At 38.1% G+C, this 19,059-nt stretch overlaps 1 protein-coding gene across 1 annotated transcript; it reads left to right on the plus strand.

Moving 5' to 3' along the window:
* Positions 1 to 3,222: 3,222 nt before the first annotated feature.
* Positions 3,223 to 10,079, plus strand: CENPW (centromere protein W; the record flags this gene model as incomplete). Its single annotated transcript, XM_081998457.1, has 3 exons — positions 3,223 to 3,312; positions 8,250 to 8,363; positions 10,053 to 10,079. 3 exons carry the CDS (start codon positions 3,223 to 3,225, stop codon positions 10,077 to 10,079), a joined length of 231 nt encoding a protein of 76 aa, XP_081854583.1.
* Positions 10,080 to 19,059: the final 8,980 nt, after the last annotated feature.

Consider the following 19,059-nt stretch of genomic DNA (forward strand, 5'->3'; position numbering starts at 1 on the left):
GGAAAACTGGGAAAATGCGGTGCTGCAGCTGAACCTACGAAACATATCCAATTCACAAGATGAACTAATGTATGCTTAAAAATTGCAATAGTTAAAAAGTGCAAAATATAAAATTCTTGAAGCACTATTTGAAAATAAGGTAACTGCTTGTAGAAAATGAATGCAAAACCGATGCAGCTTTTGAACAAGCAGAACATGAAAATGTGCCTATAAGGCACAGAACTGCCTTTTTTATAAAGCTGTATGCATATAAAGCATGACAAAATTAACAATTTCAACTTTTCAAGAATTCATTAGAAATATATTTTGCATGATTCTTTTAGCTATTTAAATAATATTTCATAATAGCATTATATCAGAACATTACAGATTCTATCAAAAAGACAGAAAGGGAAAACAGTCAAAATCAGAAACATAATGTGAGTTTACAGCTTTCTATGATTCACTGTAACGTAATCATTAATCCATGTGTTAATACAAATAAAATAATTCAAACAGTTGTGATTTTTATGAAATTTAGTCATTTAGTAAACTTATAAAATAATTTTTTGTCTATCACAATGCATAATGTACAGCAATATAATTTTTCTTGTTCTACAATATTCCTGTATTAAAATTAAACTATTCAAAAATCATATTTACATAAATATTTACTTTCTGATAAAGAGATTAAATATATATTCAAGTGGAAGTTTTAGCTACTGAAGTTCATGTTTGTTCAGTAAATCAGAACCTATGATTTAACATTTTTCCATTGGACCTCTGTTATCAATTGCTTGCAGCAACTAATGTCATAAATTTTCCAAAACACACGGAAAAAGGAAATGTGGAAATAAGCAGATTTGAGACAGCACTTTAAATTATTATTTTCTGTGTCTAAAAACAAGGAACAGTGCACTAGAAATATAAAACTACCATAACCAACACAAATCTAATCGTATTAGACCCAATAGTAGATTTTATTATTCAGTCATTGTCTATATAGCAAGCACATGATTAAAGTCAGTTACTAGTCTTGAGTGTCAGTATCTGTCATTTTATGCAGATCACTGCACAGTTTGAAATTTGTGTTGCATTTTAATTAGTTTTAGACCTACAGTGGAGGTACTTCTGCAATGCATACAGCTTGTAAAATGCTTGCCCATACCAGTTTCCCACAGACAGTGTGAGACTGCAAGGCCCAATTCTCAGCTCAAGTAAGGTCCAGCGGAGCTACTGATTTATCCCAGCTGTAGATTTCAATCTGCTGACATGCTGAATTGTTGTTGATCCCAGTGCAAGTTTCTATGTGTATATTATAAGCATTACAGTATATGACCCTTTGTAGCTCCTGAGTCATAGCCATTTAGTTAGCTGACAAAACAAATGTTTATTGCTGTCAGTGCTGCTAAGCCATTAACTGTGACTATTATTAAACTGCAGAACACCCCCCCAATGTTTTAGCGTGCTTATCCATTCACAGAAAAAAAAAATTAAGATCTGCATCGCTGTTGACGATTAATGGCAAGTGACAGTCAAAGCTGAAAGAACAAAGCATGATTTTCAAATATCTGACAAGAGTATGAAGAATGGGCAAATCTTAAATTCTCTCCTGCTGTCAGATATCATACTTCTATTTGGACTACATTTTGTGCATATCACAAAATTAACTAAAATACCAAATCATACACATTTAAGCACATACTTCAATATAAAACCGATTCATATCTTGGTGCTGATAATTTTGAATACATTAAAATAAAGACAATGCATACATCTTATTGCTTTAACATTTAAATTTGCAAACATCCCATAGGCCAAAGATAACAAAAAAACTAATAAATATGCTGAAAAACTCCATACCTCAGTATGAAATCCTGACCCCTTCTCCAACTAAGTACACACAGTCCAAATACACTGAGAATGCCAAGCTACAGGGGCCCCTCTGTGGGGAAACCTGTATTTCAGTCAGCAGCATCCAACAGCCAAAATAGAAGTGTAGGGACAGACGCTAGAGAAAGGATGACACTTTAAAGAGGTGGCTGATGTCGGGAACGAGCGCGTGTTTCTGTGTACGATTAAGTCAATGCCATGCTGGTACTAACGCAGTATTTTATCCGGACTTAGGTGCAGAACGTTAACTATGACTCTAGGCTCATTTTAGCGTAGGTTTACGGCGGTAATTAGGATCCTGGTCCTGCAGTGCACCCAGACTAGGCTTTTTGGTGCCACATGTCCCAGCAGGGTCACAGGAAGCAACGAAGGAGAGAAAAAAGGTGGTGTACAACTCTCTCGACTTCTGCAGCGAATAAATTCTGGCACACTTGGGAGACGACTGCCAACTTGAAATCCGCAGGGCTTGGCCCGAGGCTTGCTTAAGCAGCACCATACCGGCGCCTCCGGCCCACGCCATGTTCCTGCCGCTTCGGGAAAGCTCCGCACGTGGCAGCAGCCGGGCGTGCAGGCCTGGGAAGGCAGTTGGGAAACCGCCACGACCGTTTTTTCTCGTTGATTGAAAAAGGCCTGGGCGGGGGTTTGGGTAACTCGTTCCGGCCGTCAGCGTACGAGGGAAGCGGTTTGACAGGGAGCTGCTTGCGCGGGGAACGACTGTCACCGTGTCCACCTGGGGCCAGCCTATAAACTTAGCTCCAGCCCAGGGAGCTCCTCGCACCCCGCGTGTGCAACCGCCGCCCCGAGACTGTCACTTTTAAGCCAGTGAACCGCTGCGGTTGGGACGCGACAGTCCCCGCCCGTGGGCAGCGGCTGGGGGAGGGTGGATGGCGGCGAGGGCCTGACCCAGCGCGCCCGAGGGGCTCGGGAGAGCCGCGGGCCCGGAGCGCTGCCGGCGGTGCCCGGTAAAGGGCAGGGGGGCGCGGACCTGCAAGGGCAGGCGGGACGGCGCCTCCTTCCCCCTCGGCTTCCGCGGCCGCGGCTCAGTCGCGCGGGGCAGGGGCGCCGCACTCCTCTCCCTTCACTACTACGGTTTCAGGCGGCTCCCGGTGCGACGCTTTAGCGCCACTGCAGGTCCCGCGAGAGGGGCCGCGGGGCGGGACGCCGAAGAGTCACCCCTGCCCGCCGCGCTCCTCGGGGGCGGTGCCGCGCCCGGCCGTTGGGAAGTGCGTCACGACGGGCGCGCGCCTGCGCCAGGGCGGCGGATTCGAACGGCGGAGGGCGGAAGCCGTTGGGCCCGTTCTCGGCGGCAGCGGCCTCAGCGGGAGGCCGAGGAGGAGGAGGAGGAATATGATGAAGCGCACGGTGCCCCGCAGCACTCTGCGGAAAATAATAAAGAAGCACAAGCCCCAGTTACGTCTGGCGGCTAACGCCGACTTGCTGGTGAGGAAGGTAGAGGGGCGGGCGCCGAGTGTGCGGCCTGAGGTGGGGGGCGGGCCGCTCCGCCTCCCAGCGCTGGCCCCGGCAGCCTCCAGCCTGCCTTCTCCGGGCACAGGCGAGGGCCATCGCCCGCTCCAAGGAGCCGGCTGCGGTCCCCAGCCGCTCGGGAAGCGCGGTGAGCTCGAAGGGGGAATCCTCCAGCTGCATGAGTGCTCCCTCGGGAGCCTGGGGTCGTGGTGCAGGGCCGGGAACTGTTGTGCTTTTGGCCGTGGCGGGCAGCTGCGGCTGTTCTGGTTGCCTGGGGGCAGGTGTCCCTAAATAGGGGCGTTTAGTCTCTTTAGAGACTCTTTTATCGCTTGAAAAACAGGGACCGATGGATTGTGCACACTGGAGCAGGGGGTAGTTGTTGGGTGTGATGGGATGTCAAGTTGCTACTAATGGTGTTTCTGCAGGGACCTACAGGTAGAGGGGAAGCAAAGTTTGTGGGGAGATAGACGATTAGTTACTCTAATAAAATACTAGTAAGTAGTGATTGCAGCTTTCTGCTTTGTTGGTGGCTACTGTATTGTAGGTTTCTGACGGCGAGTTTGGGGATTCAGGGAAAGGCTGGAGCATAAATATCGTGTCACTACACGTACACACTGCTGTTCAAAGAACTTGATGTAGGCGGACTGAGAAATAGAAGTTTGGGTTATGTGGCTGTAACGTGCAGATATTTGTTGTTTATGTAGAGCGATTTGGGTATAAAGATGTCAGTCAACTGAATTGTGATTAATGAGCTGCTAGGCTCTTCAGGCATCTTGAATGATCATGTTTTTGTAGAAGGCCATCTAAGTAATCCCTGTCCAAAACTAAGGAACGACAAATCTTATTAGTAATCTGTTGAGAATAAGGTGTTGGGATCCTGTTCATGGTTTAAAAAAACCTGCCATAAAGCTGTAGGGATAACAGAGACAGTTTCATAAAACTAATGGCGACAAAGCTGGATTCCTTCTGACCTGCAATAAGGGACTTGTGACACCAGAAGGGTTTGTCTCACCAAGAAATTGCTTGACTATAGCAAGGAAACCTGACCTCAAGAGAGCTTGTGGTAGCTGCCATGTTGAAAAAAAAAATAGTATCTGTGCATAAAAAATATTAAGTAACTTAATAGGCTTAACTTGCTTGACTGTCATGGCCTCTTGTTTTCAAATGTGTGTGGTTCTCAGAGCTTTAAGGCATACTGTATATTAGTATGGTCCCTGACTTGCATTGTAAGTCTGTGTTTCATATGTGTATAAAAGTCGTGACTTATAGCATCTTGAAGGTTGGCGTCTGGATGTATGAAGCTAAATGTAAATGTAAAAAAATTAAAAAGTATATAATGAGATTAATAGGAAAGAATATGGTAATTACATGAGAGGATTGAGATTTGAATGTAAACATATTTTTCTCATTGGTCTAATAAAAATACGATCTCTTCCTACTGCTTTTGCTATCTTTGGAGTATTTTATGGACTAAGGACCTGGCCCCTTGCTACTCCTGCTCAAACCCACTCAAAGCTTACTTGGTGCAATGCAGTAGTCAACTAATCAAACTTCTCCAATCACTAATAAAAGTTTTTGTAGCCATTAGTAACATTTGGTCTGTGTTTCCATGGACATGTTAATTTGGCTTCAAGGTAGTGTAGCTGTCTGAAAAGGGGTAAGTGGGACATCTTGGCCATTGGTTCCCGTTTCTTCCCTGTCCTGTCACTAGGGTTCTGTGGGCTGCAGTGCCAATCAGTGAATTGAATTGACTGAAACTAATGAACAACAACAATCTGTTCGGGCTTAAAATATGGCTATGCAAATACTCATTCCAACACAAAGGATGAGATGAGAATGAATTTTAACAATGTGTTGGAAGCTTAGATTATCTCCTCTGATGATGCTAAATTAAGTGGCCTTTAATGTTAGGAGGCTTGGCTTTTTTATTTTATCTTTGAACAGGAATGTCCAGGATTGATTGTCTGTGATGTTCTTCAACTAGGCATGTACCTAACAGCTCTTTAGCTCTTTATTTCTATTAATAAATAAGCAAAAACACAGCTGTGTTGATTTATTAAAAAAAAAAAGAGCATGTGTGTTTAGTCCTGCAGTTAGACAAGTAACAAGTTTGGATAGTGTGTTTTTTAGTGTCTCTGTTATTCACTACAAACCTTGTAAGAGTCATTAAATTGCATACTTTAGAAATTTATATAGTAGCTGTCTTAACAAGACGAAACCATGTACCTTTTGAGCAGAGTGTTTGTGTCTTCTGCAGGGAAATATGAGAATTGGCTGGTTCAGTTTCTGGCCTTCCTGAATGATCCATGATTTATGTTTGAATCTGCTGTGGTACTTAGCCAGTCCAGTGAGGAGGTCTGCTTACCTGGCTTATGACATAATCAGATTGTTTTCCTTTTCCTGACTCTTCAGCGATTATGTTTCTCGATAAACCAATGTCATTTTACATGATTGTTACTAATAAGAATTCAGACAATTTTGTTAAATACCTGAATGTAGTTTCTTCCTCACTTTTCAGATTATTTTTATCAAGTCTATTTGAAACTTTCTCAAGAGGCTGTTTTCTTGATAATATCTTTGAGTAAAGAGATAGGAATAGTGTTTAAGGTTTTTCCAATGCTCTTAGAATTCAGTTATTTACCTTTTTGAAAATAAGAAGTAAAGATTTCCCTACAGAAGTTCAGATATCTGCGCCCCCCCTGCACCCCCCCCCCACCCCCCGCAGTGGTCTGAGAAGAAAAAGCCGCAAACTTTGTTCTAGCTTGAAATTATAGAAGAAAAGCAGGAACTGAGCTGCTCGTTTTATGCTAGAAGAGCAGGTTTGTATTTCCATTGCAGAAAAAACTTAAAGTATTGCTTTGAATGATCCCTTTTGTCTTCATTAGGGACATAGAATAGGTGTACACTGAAGGCAAAATATCACTCTAGTAAATTGTTCTGAAGTTATGGCAGCAAAACAAAATTACGGAGCTTGTCCTTATTATTCATTACGCCTGTGGAACAGGTGTGTGGAAGTTGCTCTGCAAGCAGTGTTGTGAGTTTTTACGTAAGTTCTTAAAACTTTACAACCTCTCTTTTATGGGAAATAAGCATTCTGTTGTGTAAGAGTAGTTCAACAAAACTTTTTAAATTTTATGCAGAGGGACAATAATATGTAGTAAATCAATGTCTTTAAGCAAATGTGGTATCACTTTGGTACTTGTCAGTAACTGTCCCATTCATGGTATTTAGTCATTCTGCCTTTCATTAGCCTTTCTCAGTTGCCTTGAATAATCTGAATATTTATTAATGTGTGCTCTGTTGTGGAATGTTCTGATTTTAGTTACATGACTATGTTTAAAACTGTAGGAGTTCAGGGGACGCTTCTCCACATGCAGCAATTCACTGTGAAAATAGGAAAATAAAGGTACAGTGATTCTGAGAGAAGATGCAGTTTTTAAAGGCAGTGTTAACACTTTTGCCTCTAGGTATCTCAGCAGTAGGACTTGGAAGTATGGAAGCTTTTGTTCCACCTCCCTTTTTCCCCAGGTAGTTTCCAGAAATCTAACCTCCATGTTGATAAGTCTCATAATGAGAGTTCTAATGTTGAACTCTTATTTTAGTGCCACTGCTTGATTCTGTTGGAGATTATTTCTGTGTGAGTAACTAAAGACTAGTTTAAAAATGACTTCGATATTTTGCTAAATAAATCTGCAAGAACATCTGTTTTTTGTGTAGTAGATGCTTCCAAACGATACCAAATATTATGTAAATTTGTTTACTGCATGCTGGCTTCATTTAGTTCAGGAGATTAAACAAGAAACCCTAAATTACTTGTCATATGAACACTGAAATGCCTGTGCTCTACCAGATTCTTTGTGTTGCAAACCCACTGCCAAAGTATTTCCTATAAACTTGTAACTTTCCTTGTTATATCTTTCTAAGCTCTGCAGATCAGGTATGGCAGAATAAATATATATCCTAATCATATAAATAAAGTTTTCATATATTTCAGTAATATTTTTCTGAGTTCTTGATTAAAAAAGTATTTTGTACACTTTACATAGCAAAGTTAATACTGTTTAAAAGTTTAATTTACAAAAGGTGCAATTACCAATTTTCAGGTTGGACTATTAAAATAGTTCACATAATGCTAGAGGTTGGTATTATAGGTTCTTTATTACACAGGGGTGCTTTTGGCTGGCAATTTTTAGTCCAAGTTGGAAGTGTTCAATTTTTTCTTCTTCTGTACCAGCAGAGCAGCATTCTGTATTGAATGGAGTACAATACCAGTCCTTTTCATCTGGAAAGGTTGAGTAAAGTTATCACTGGGATATCGCTGGGAAAAAATGGAACCTCCTGACAGTGGAGAATTTCTTCTTCTGGAGAAATTAATGTCAGTGCTCCTTTGCACTGGAAAGGGACAGAAGTCCTTGAACTTGTCTGTGGTCCGTCTGGTGATAAGGCAGGGATGAATTTAAAATTTCAGGAACTTCCTTAAAAGTCTGGCTGTTGTAGTTTCTGAAAGCTGACTATATTTACTAGTAATCAAAAAAGCTCCTTCTTATTCTCTGATATTTATGTTTACATTTTATTATTAAAAACTGCTAATAAAAATCAGATTTGATTTCTTTTAGACCAGTTGTTTGTTTGAATATTTCTAGAACAATTTTACAATTTAAGCATACTACATTTAAACTATATTTACAAGAGTCTTGCAGTAAGGAGTGTCTTGGGAATTTTTTGAGACATGAACTGAGTGGTACTTTGTTTTCCTGAGAACACCTTTCAGGAATTTGGAAGCAGTCTAATATGCGAATCCTCTGTCTCAAACAATGAACCTCTAAAAAAAAAAAAAAACAAACCCCAAAACCAAACTGTGCTTAAACAGTTTGAATCCGTCTTGATTTTTTTTTTTCTTCCCTCTTTTAAAGGTGCATTTGAGCTTCTTAGTGTTTCTCCATCGGTTAGCAGAAGAAGCCAGGACAAATGCTTTTGAGAATAAAAGTAAAATAATTAAACCTGAGCACACTATAGCTGCAGCGAAGGTAATAAAGCATTTTTAATATTTTTCTTTTTTGTTTAATGTAAAATGTATGATGACAGCATATACGAAAGTTTTCTGTGTTAATGTTGATATTTATAATCCAAAACCTTCAGAAACATAATGTTCTTTAATCCATTATTGGCATAATTCACCGTTACCAAGACATCAAGTTAACTCTCCTTGCTCTGTTAAATATAGCCCTATTTTTCTTGATTATTCCATGTTTAAATGCATAGTTTCAATATGTGGGTAAGTCTACACAGTAGTCTACCAGCAAGCATCCATGGGCTGAAAGCCCAGGGAACTGGAACAAATTCCAAAGTTGGAGGATCTTTATTTCAGATGATACTATACCAAGGAAGCATGCTGTCGTGACTTCAGTAATATAAATGAAGCTTTATGGAACAAGTGAGAAATAGTTCAAAGAGGCTGAAATATCTTTCTGACAACCTTCAGTTCTTACCTGCTTAGTCTGAAGGATGTTTGAAGTGTATTCTTGCAGCATTGTGTGGATACTACTTGAATAAACAGATGCTTTGTATGATGTTGTGTTCATCAAGGGAAGAACTAAGGATTAAACTGTGGATTGCTATATGGGTAGTTCAGCATAACAAAAATTGCTGGATGAATATCAGTGATGAGGAATCCTCTGCATTACAGAGCACGGTAAGTTTTGTGTACATGCAAAAGAAAGGAAAGAGGAAGTTGTTTTGCAGCTTTCTCTCTCTAGAAAGAATTAGAGTACTGTCAAAATATGACTGAGAACTTTTTGTATTCTGTAGTTCGTTTCACTCGCTAGGATATGTCTACTTTACTTAGGTTTCATGAAGGAACTCCGTCTCTTTAATTTGTTATCTGTTCAACCACCTACTACTGCTGGGCAAATTGGAAGAACAAAACTCAGTGTTATCTGATATTTGGGTCCTGTGGCTTCTGTTTATCTTCAGTATTTCTTTTTCCTCTGGTGAAATGTTTAGTTTGGTACTTTGTATTACTATAGTAACAGGAATATATACAGGATGTGTAGGGTAGCCAAGTGAATGTTACAGTTGGAATCTTACGCATTTGTAATTTCTTTTTAACTGCAATCTTAACGTTATTTGAACATTTTTGTGCTCCATTTATTTTTTTTAAGATGAGAAGAAAGGAAAAACTGCCTGTCTTTTAATAATGTTAACACTTAAATGGTCCCACTTGGACTTTGAAGTTCATTTTTCAACTTAAACTCCAAACCAAAAAATGTCCTTCCAAGGGTCTGGGCACTCTTGATATAGAAAGAAATAAGGCGTTACAAATAAAAATTGAGCATAGTAGCTGTATAATTGGAAATCTTATTTTCCTCTTTTTGTCTAGGCCTAATGGGGTAAGGGCTTCAAGGAATCTGCTGAGGGCTTGAGAGCACTATTGCCATTTCTCAGCATTTTTAAAATAAGCTTTTTGTTTTACAGAATTCTTTGTTATGAATGTTGTTATATCAGAAAGGGTTTTTTTTAAATGGCATTTTTCTGTATGCTTTTGTTTTATTTCTAACCTTTTCCCTAGACTTTTACCCTTGGTGACTCTCCTTGTGGAGACAGACTGTTTGGCTAGGTGAACCTTTAGTCTGAGTAGCCTAGCGTTTTGGATCTTTTACTGGTGCCTGGATTGTAGTGATAAAAGCTGTGATAAATATACTTTTTTCTTTTTGCAGGTTATTTTAAAGAAAAGCAGAGGCTAGAAAACAGACCACTGGAATTTCAAAGCATGTTTTTCTGTGTTTTCTTACTAACGGGAGATCCTGTGAGCCAGCTTTTGCACTTCTGGAAGTATTTAGTTTTATTGATATCTATCTCCTGACTCTGAGTATCTTGCTGTGTCTTCATAAAAAAAATTAAGAGTCTTACAATGTGTATTTTCATACACTTCATGCATAATTTAAAAATGTGTGTCACTTGTCACTTAAGACTTCTGATGTACCTCATTTCTTCCATAATAATGGAGGAATGCCTATACCATAGTCACTCTTCAAGTATGATGTGTCATTTATTATTAGAAGTGTGAAACTTTTAAAGTAGAACAGTAATAAAAATGCAGGTTTCACTAAATCCATTCTAGATTATGCAGTTCAAAGCAGATTTACTAGCTAAACAAAATCTTGGCTTTCAAAACAATCGCTGTAGAAAATAGTGTATTAAATATCTTGGCTTCAATTTATTTACAAATGTAATATTTTTTTAAATGACTTTGAAAAGTAGGCTAAAACTCTGTTCTGGGGAAGGAATTCATATTTTGTATGTCTAAATCATGCTCTGAACTGTTAAGCTGGCCTATTGTTTGATGTGGTATATGAGACAAGTTGGTGGTCTGTAATTCAGTTGGTGTGGACAAATGCACATTACGGAAAAGAAAAGATCTGGCACAGCTTATGTTTTTGAAGTTAGATCCTGTACAAATGGTGAAGATAAGTTGGCATGAGTGCCAAGCTACTTCCTCCCCCCCTTTTGAGTGTCATTCTAACTTGTCAGAAGTCTAGAAATGTACACTATATAAAATTTTAATTTAAGATCGTATTCTATTCCTAATCTGATATTCTTAAACAGTTGCCAAACACTTTGCTTAATAAATCTTTTAATATAGTTGAATCTCACAGTTTGAGCTGATAATACGGTTTTGTGGAATAGGTGGTAGCTGATCCTTCACATGCAGTGAGCTATTCTTAAAATAAAGACTTTTAAAAAACATTATTGATTGAGTAGTCTAATTTTGTTTAACATGTTATTGAGTATATTCTAGAAACCAGCAAAAAAGAATTGCATTTTGTAAATATTTTTGTTGTCTAAGGAAACTGGAGCAATGCTAGAACTTCACATTTCATTTCATGTCCACGTACTTTTTAAAATCCTATACAACCTGTGAAAAGTCATCCTTTTTCAGTATGCAGAAAGAAAGGATGAGTCTTCTGCTTTACTTAACTCATAGGGCTTAGTTCAGTCTGCTTCTTGTAAGGTTGACTAGATTCCTGATTCTGCATTTTCTACTCTTACTCCGTTGGAATCCACAAAGAAAGCCGAGAACATACATCTGTAGAGGATATTTGGACTTAATAATCTGAAGTACGTTATCAGGAATAAGGGAGATCTGATGACGAATTTATATTTTTCTTTGTAATTACTGTCTGTGACTTAAGAATTTTATTGCAACAGTAGATTTTCCTTTGTTAAAAATGGTTTCTCTTAATTTTTCTTTGTCTTGTATAACCACATACCTTTCCTCATTGTGCAGTTGTTTGAGTGCTGTAGCTTCTTTGGCACTTGTTTTGCTGTCCACTTTAACTTTTTCTTTTTTAATTTGCCTAGGAGCAAGATCCACTCTGAACTTAGTGGAATGTTCTCATTCCCATGCGGTGGATGATCAGCTATCATTGGGCAAGGGAGGCAAGGAAGGGTTAAAGCCAGACACTAGTGTACTTTTTAAATATTGTATACAGTGTTTATGGCCAGTATGCATGGCTAAGATGGTGCCTTTTTTTATAGGAGAGGGACTTTTTTCTATAAGCCCTGAGAATTCTGAGTCAGAATGTGTCCTGTCACTAGGTTGCCAATACTTTGTGAACGATTCATAACAGCTAAAGCAGGCATGCATTCAGAAGACCTGCATATCTTGGCAGGTATTCAGGTTTCTCTCTTTAAACAAATACTTACTGAAAATTAATGTGGTTGACGTAGTGTGGTTAAGCATTCAGAAATATACAATGCTGTTATGTTGTTCTAGTATCTTCTTAAATGTTCACCGTAAGGTTAATTATATTAATATTTGGCAGCTTTTCTGTACTCCATATATATATATATATATATATATAGGGTCTCTTCTCTACCCAGTACTCCTTACTGGATTTTTAAAATCAAAACTTCTTACAGCAGTGTTGTCTAAATACCCATAAACACTTCCAGTAAATATAACTTTGGAGGGTATATTAATAGTTTATTTTCTGTTACTGAATCTCTAATGACAAAACATCAAAGCATGTAGTTCTAGAAAATGTCTTTTTAAACTAAATCTGTGGTAGAAGACCTAATAAAGTTGGGTTCTCTTATTTGAATTCCTGTGTTGATTCTCTGCTGTTAGGAGGAAAAAGGCAAGGATTATTGAGGGAAGAGTCATGCTGATGCATTAATAAGGTGTCTCTTCTACTCAGCTATTTTCATGAAACCTTGAGAAATTTAGTGTTCAGAAACCATTGAGACTATTGACTCAATGTTGAATGTCTTCTGGTTTTAAGGGTAAGATTCAAGAGATTTTGGGAAGGGATGGTGCTCAGACAACACAACCACAACTTTTCATTTCCTCAGGCAAGCAGGATAGGCAGCCTAAAAAGTTAAAAGCACACTAAGACATTATCCATTTTTTTCCGTTCTCTTTCTTTTTGCAGCTTTCCCAGTGTTGTTCTGTTTCACGTCCTACCCTGCCCTTTCACTGTGACCAGCAATGAAAGAGAGAAAAGTCAAAATGAAGAAATAGAAGAATTTGGCAAAAGTACTTCTGATGGCCCTAGTCTTGGTTTTCAGCTTTTCATGTAGCTAATGTTAGTCCCTGTGCCAGTGAGTGGCATCACAAGTGATTAAGGCACAAAAGAAGAGGAGAAATGTTTATTGATAGGCAGGTGACTATGAGGGAAGAGAGTGTTTTCCCTTGTGGGGTGGTGCTGCTGCTGTTTTTGTTTCATCTCGTGCATAGAGTGACTGATGAAGGAGGATCTACTGTTTGCCAACCTGAGTCTGACTCTCCTGAGGAGTATGCACTCTTTTAGCTCCCATGGTCACATCGTTTTGCTTGCAAGATAGGCAAAGAGAGAAAATAACTGTGAAAGCTTTAAAACCAGATTCATGCATACTTTTGTTTTAATTTGTAGGGCATGTAAGGTTAATGTTATCTGAGTGGTATAAATCACCTGATTATTAGGTTTAAAACTATTTAAAAAAAAAAAGTGTGAATATTAAGAATGGTTTATCAGTGAAGGTTAGTGACTCCTAGTGGAGTCAACAGGAATATGTGAACTTGTATACTTTTGTGGGTCGGGGCCCAAATAATAGCTGTTCTATTTGAATCCAAGGTTATGTTGCATCATTTCATTCAGGAAATCAACACAGGTGCTAGAGAGGACATTTGTGCCTTGGAGTTTCATTGTGCTTGCATGTGGGGGAGTGCATCTTTTCTAAAAAAGAATCCTAAGTTGCATAATATAAATAGTAAATATGCTCTGGCTATAGTGATACAGTAAAGGAAAAAAATTCAGAAATATGTATGCTGTAATAGGAAAATTCTTTTTCTAGCCATAAGGTGGGGATAGAGCAAAAACTGTCTTTTTCTTTCCTGCAGTAACTTCCCGTTAGAGAAAATATTCTGTTTATTCCTGCTAAAAATATGTTATAGGTTGCGACACTTCCATATATTTTTTTGAAGACTACCAAGCCTGCACTGCTTGGTAGGTGCAATGTAGGGCAATTAATGTTTTAAAGAAATTCCCATTCACATCAAAAAAGAGTGTTCTCCTGATCCATGCTGAGACAGTAAAAGTTAGATATGTGAGACTTTGATGGATCTTGAAGATTTGTCTTTCTTCAAAGCTCGGTGTTTCAGCATCAGATAGTTTTTTTTTTTTTTTTAGTATAGGTCTATAGTTATTTGTACAACATACCAGTTTCTAAAAACGAGGCTATGTTCCATGGGCAGCTTTATGCAGGAGGTTTTTGTACAGGACGTTGCTCATTAGCAGCCTTAACTACAAAACATATAGCTCGTATGGGTTAAACTGCTGACTCAACATTCTGTTAGCCTTTTATCAGCTTAGAACAACTAATGATAGGGCATTGTAACTCCTAAATACATAGGGTTTTGAGGTGACTTATGCTTATGAGTGTATATTTAGAAGGTGTGACTTCTATTTCAAATAAAAGTGCTGATTACAGTAAAACAAAATTCCTTTTTCCAGAGCTGTAAACTATGTGTCAAATTCAAGTTCTTCAGACTGTTTCAAAGCGCTGTGTATAGTTGTTTTCCAGTTCAATATACTATATATACGTATTGGAATATAGATTCCTTAAGATGTTTTAATGGTACCGTACTTGTAGCTGTTGTGGTAGCCTACCTGGATATGATAAAAGAGCATAATAGAACAAATTTCTTACATCTTTGAGTAGTTTCAGTTCTAGGGTGAGAAGATGCTGACAGCATTTTTGTTGTGCTAAATACAGGATTGCAACTTCTTGAGGAAGTTGAAGAGCCTTCCCACCTGACAGCTCCTGGTTCTGTGGACGTAGTCAGTTGGAATTCATTCATTTACCGTTTGGTGAACGATGTTGGGGGTATGTCAGTTTCTTTGCAGTCCACATTCATCAAATTCACACGGGCTTTGGTACATAATATCCTCCTGTGGGCTGGGTTATTAATGTTACCCTGACCAAACTGCTGAAAGATCTTTTCAGGTCATTTGATACCTGTAAGATCAAGTTTCTTACTGAGAAGGTCACTTTCCCGGGGGGATGATTTCAGTGCGTGGAGAACTTGGTAGAGCATAGAAAAATGCCTAAACGGTCTTAAAATTACTTCTGGTTTACAAAAGAAATGTAGACACAGCCTTACTACTGGGTAATAATGTGATTGCAGCAGTTAAGTAAAACTAAGAGCACTTGGTACAGGAAAGGCTTGCTCTAAACCTCCTAGCACTAGGTTAGGCTCTACAGAAACAGACACTCCTATTTTGTTTCCTAAGTGTGTAGAAATCACAAAAAGATAGTTTGGCAACTGAACAGATCCTGAATCAAAAATTATAAAGGGGAAACACAAATAAATGTAATAAGGAATAGGGTTGGATTAGCTGGAAATTCTAATCCCTTATATCAGGTTTAAACTGGTCTAATTGTATTTGTGCTAACCTCTAAAATTTGACAGTCTAATGTGAATTTTTTCATTTGTTTAACTTCAGCAGGTAAGTATGCACACAGATTGGGTTATATAACTGAAATCAGTTTTAATGGGATTTGTGCAAGTTTTATAAATAAACCAGATAAAGGAAAATGTTTATGTAACATGTTTTTAAAACAGTTTTTAAAATTCTATTGCATAACTGAAATTTTAGCACAAGCAAGCCTCTAGTCCTAGCTGTTGGAGGGTACTCCCAAGGTAAAAGCTAAACTTAACATATTGATGGTGGGTTACATGCAAACGTTTAAATTCTTTAGTTGGTTTTCAGTCTTCAGGGAAAACTATGTGTGTACCATGCTGTTTCCAAAATTGGTGAGCTGTTTAAATAGTACTGATTTCTGAAGGTTGGTTAGCAATTAAAAATGAGTCAAAGAGAGACACTAATTTTAAAAAAAACAGGGGGGGAGCAGTAAGGAAAAGGGAAGAGTAAGCGCATGGCATAGTAAATGATCGTCTGGCCAACCTTAATTGTGTTTCTATAGTTCCACAATTTGTTTTTCATGTTGAAGTTTAATTGGGGGTTCCCGCACTTTCCAAATTTAAAGGATTGGGTATGGGGGAGGAGGGCAGTAGTTTTCAGTAACAATACTCTGCTAAAACTTTTTCCAATAAAGTTAGTGCTGTGTCTGTTCAACCTTAACTTCAGCTTAACTAAGGTTTTCTGGGATATGGGATATCTTCCTTAAATTGTCATCAGAGTTCCACATAGTAACTAATTTTGACAGTACTTTTCCTGTTGCCTACTCTGGAAGTTTTTTCTACAAATTCATATGAGTAAACCTTGAAAATTCAGGCCAGAAGTGGATGAAAAGGTCATCTTGCTTAGTCTAAGAGCTTTACAGGAAACTTTTCCATAATTACTAAAATTTTGCAAAATACATAACAGTATATGTAAATTAACTTACCTGCTTTTCAGTTTTGTTTTCCTTATTCTTTCCCTTTCCTTTTCTGGATAAGGCTGGAGAGCATCGCAAAGTTTTATTTTAGGGCAGCAACATTTAAAAATCTGCTACTGCTAAAAGAATGGAGTAACTATCAGTTTGCTTTGAAGGCACATTCTTTATGTGAATCTGGACAATAATGCATTTTTCATTTAAATGTTTAAATGACCAGCGGGTTGTTCACCTGTAGATGTTTGTCATAGATTAATAAGTGTGTGTGTGTGTGTGTATATATATATATATATGTGGCTGCAGAATTAAGAATGAGAATCCCTCTTCACAACTACTCGTGTGGTTTTTTGGGGTTGGTTTATGGGGCTTTTTGGGGGGGTGGTGGTGTTAGTTTTTTAGTGGAAAGAAGGGAAATTTGCCAAAGATGGTTAACTTCATGAATAGGCACTGTAGTTAGTACAAAAATCCTTCAGCAGTCTGTTGGCTTTGAAATGTATACTGAGTTCAAGAGAATTTAAGGAAAAAGCTTCAAAGGAGCCATCAACAGCTAGGTGAAGCTTTCTTTTCCTCTCTTTGACTGAAGTTTATAGAATGTGAAGGAGAGAAGGAACAGTTGGCTAAGAATGGTTCCAAATAGGAAAAAAACCAGTCTAGCCCCATCGCTGGTATTATTTCAGATTTATACAACAACTTGCAGACAAATGATCTGAAATTAGTTTGAATCCACTGTCTCAGAAGATACCTGTGCAGAAGAAAGCTTCCGCCTCACAGTCAAGGCAGAATATGACACTTCCCCTGGTCTCAGCTGTTGTGGCTCTGTGGCATGGGCTCTCCTGCTAGCCACGGGTGGGTGAAGTAAGGATCTGCTTTGAGCAAATAGCCAGGTCTTGGGAGACACACTGCTGTGTTCGTAACAACCAGTACTGTAATAGCCTTGGTGTCTTTCTACATGATTCTATAGCAGATTTGCCCTGGAGAATTTTCTAGCTTTTTTTAACCTTTGCTGTAGGTTTTTCTGTGCTTTTATGGACATTAATATAGAATATTTTAATTAATTTGCTTTAGGTTATCCTAAATTCTGAGTACAATTCAAATATTCCATGTTCCCCAAAAACATTAGTCTTCAGGGAGAAATCAAGTGTAGGAGCTCGTAGCCCTTACACAAGATTCCTGAAATATCATTGCTTACTTTTCCCTGTTCACTTTAATATTTGTGCATATATGTTGCATAAACACAAACATTGTGAGGTTGTGAAAGTAGGACCTAGGGTTTAATGATACTTATTGACTGCAATTTTTGAAGTTAAGTCTCAACGAGGTGTGGAATAACTTACTGGCTTGAGGTGGTGTTAATTGTACTATAATGTTGTACCTACAAACACAAAGAAATTTTATTGTTAATGTTATTGTTCATGCTACCATGTCTTATGTTGAACTTTTCTTATTTGCTAAACAGCTAGCTGGCAGTGCAGCTATAACCAAGAGTTGGAAGAATAGGCAATATTAAAAACACAGGATGAGTGCAAGCACAGCAGTTTTACTTTGGCATATTATTTCCACAAACCTAGCATCTTTTGCAAGGTTTTCCTGGAAATAAAAAGAAAACACCTTTCCAAATCATCTTTACTTGGGTAGAATGGATGCTTAATTACACTGAACTTCTCCAAAACAAACGTTCATGTATTGACCTGAATTGTACCTTGGATATTTCTGCTAACATGTTTTTTTCCTACTTCTTGCTTGCCCACATTCACTCACAAAGGAAGAGGATGGGATAAGCTGGATACTCCTTTCTTCTAAGGAAAACTTTTCTAATGGCTGTTTTTTTGTGAAGTTTCCGGTGAAGCAGAAGTCCATGTATCTCTAAAATGATGTCTTAGGAATTTTGGGATTTACCAGTAAGGTATTTTGTCTCTACTAACTGTAGTTTAAAACATCTGTTTTGATGAGTGAAGACCTTCTCTGCACGTACTGGATTTTGTGTACACAACTTTTAAGAAATTTAGATTTTTTTTTTTTTTTTTTTTTTTTTACAGTTCAGAACTCTAGGTATTTTCTAATGTATCAAACTCCAGATGAAACTTAAACTACCTGGGGCTATGTCTTATTCTCTCAAGAACCCATCAATTTAAAATATCAGGCTACTCTCCAGTTGAGAATGGAGACAATTTTTGTTAGATTATTTTAAGTTTTTGTTCAGGTTTTGGGTTTTTTTGCTTGTTTTGTTTTGTTTGGGTTTTTAGTAACTACAGGGGCTAATAGATATTCTAAAGTTTTTTTGCTAAATATTTGATATCATATTCCTTTATTCAAGCATGAAAATCCAATTATGACTCATCTCCCAGCAAAGTCTTCCAGTTTCCATAACATTCCTAATATTCTTAATTTTGAAGACTAAGCAAAGTTTCTTCCCAGTATTTTCTGTTCCTCTTTTTCCACCCCCTAACTTCAAGACAAAAGAAAAGAAAGAGAAGGAGAGGATGGTTGCAGTGTTGCAGAACATTTACACTGAACCTGAGCAGTAATACCGACAGGTACCAGGCTTTAAATAGTGAAAAGAGTAGTTGAAGCAAGTGCTCCATGTTCCTTAACAAACTTAGATGGTCCTTTGGGAAGACAATTCACAAGATGAACCTTTGTTAGCAATGCTACTGTTTTTGCTTAAAAATTGTGGAAATGGTTGTGTCCCATCCCCCTCCCCCCCCAAGCTTTTTTTTTCTCCTTATTAGCAAAAAAGAAGCAAGCATCAGCTCCGATGTAAACATGAAGACAGACAATTTAATTTCTACTTTATTGTGTTAATTATTGATTGAAAAACATTTTGTTTCATTTTCTTTATGTATT

Source organism: Phaethon aethereus, assembly GCF_964289735.1.
Source record: "Phaethon aethereus genome assembly, chromosome: 3".
Lineage (NCBI taxonomy): Eukaryota > Metazoa > Chordata > Aves > Phaethontiformes > Phaethontidae > Phaethon > Phaethon aethereus.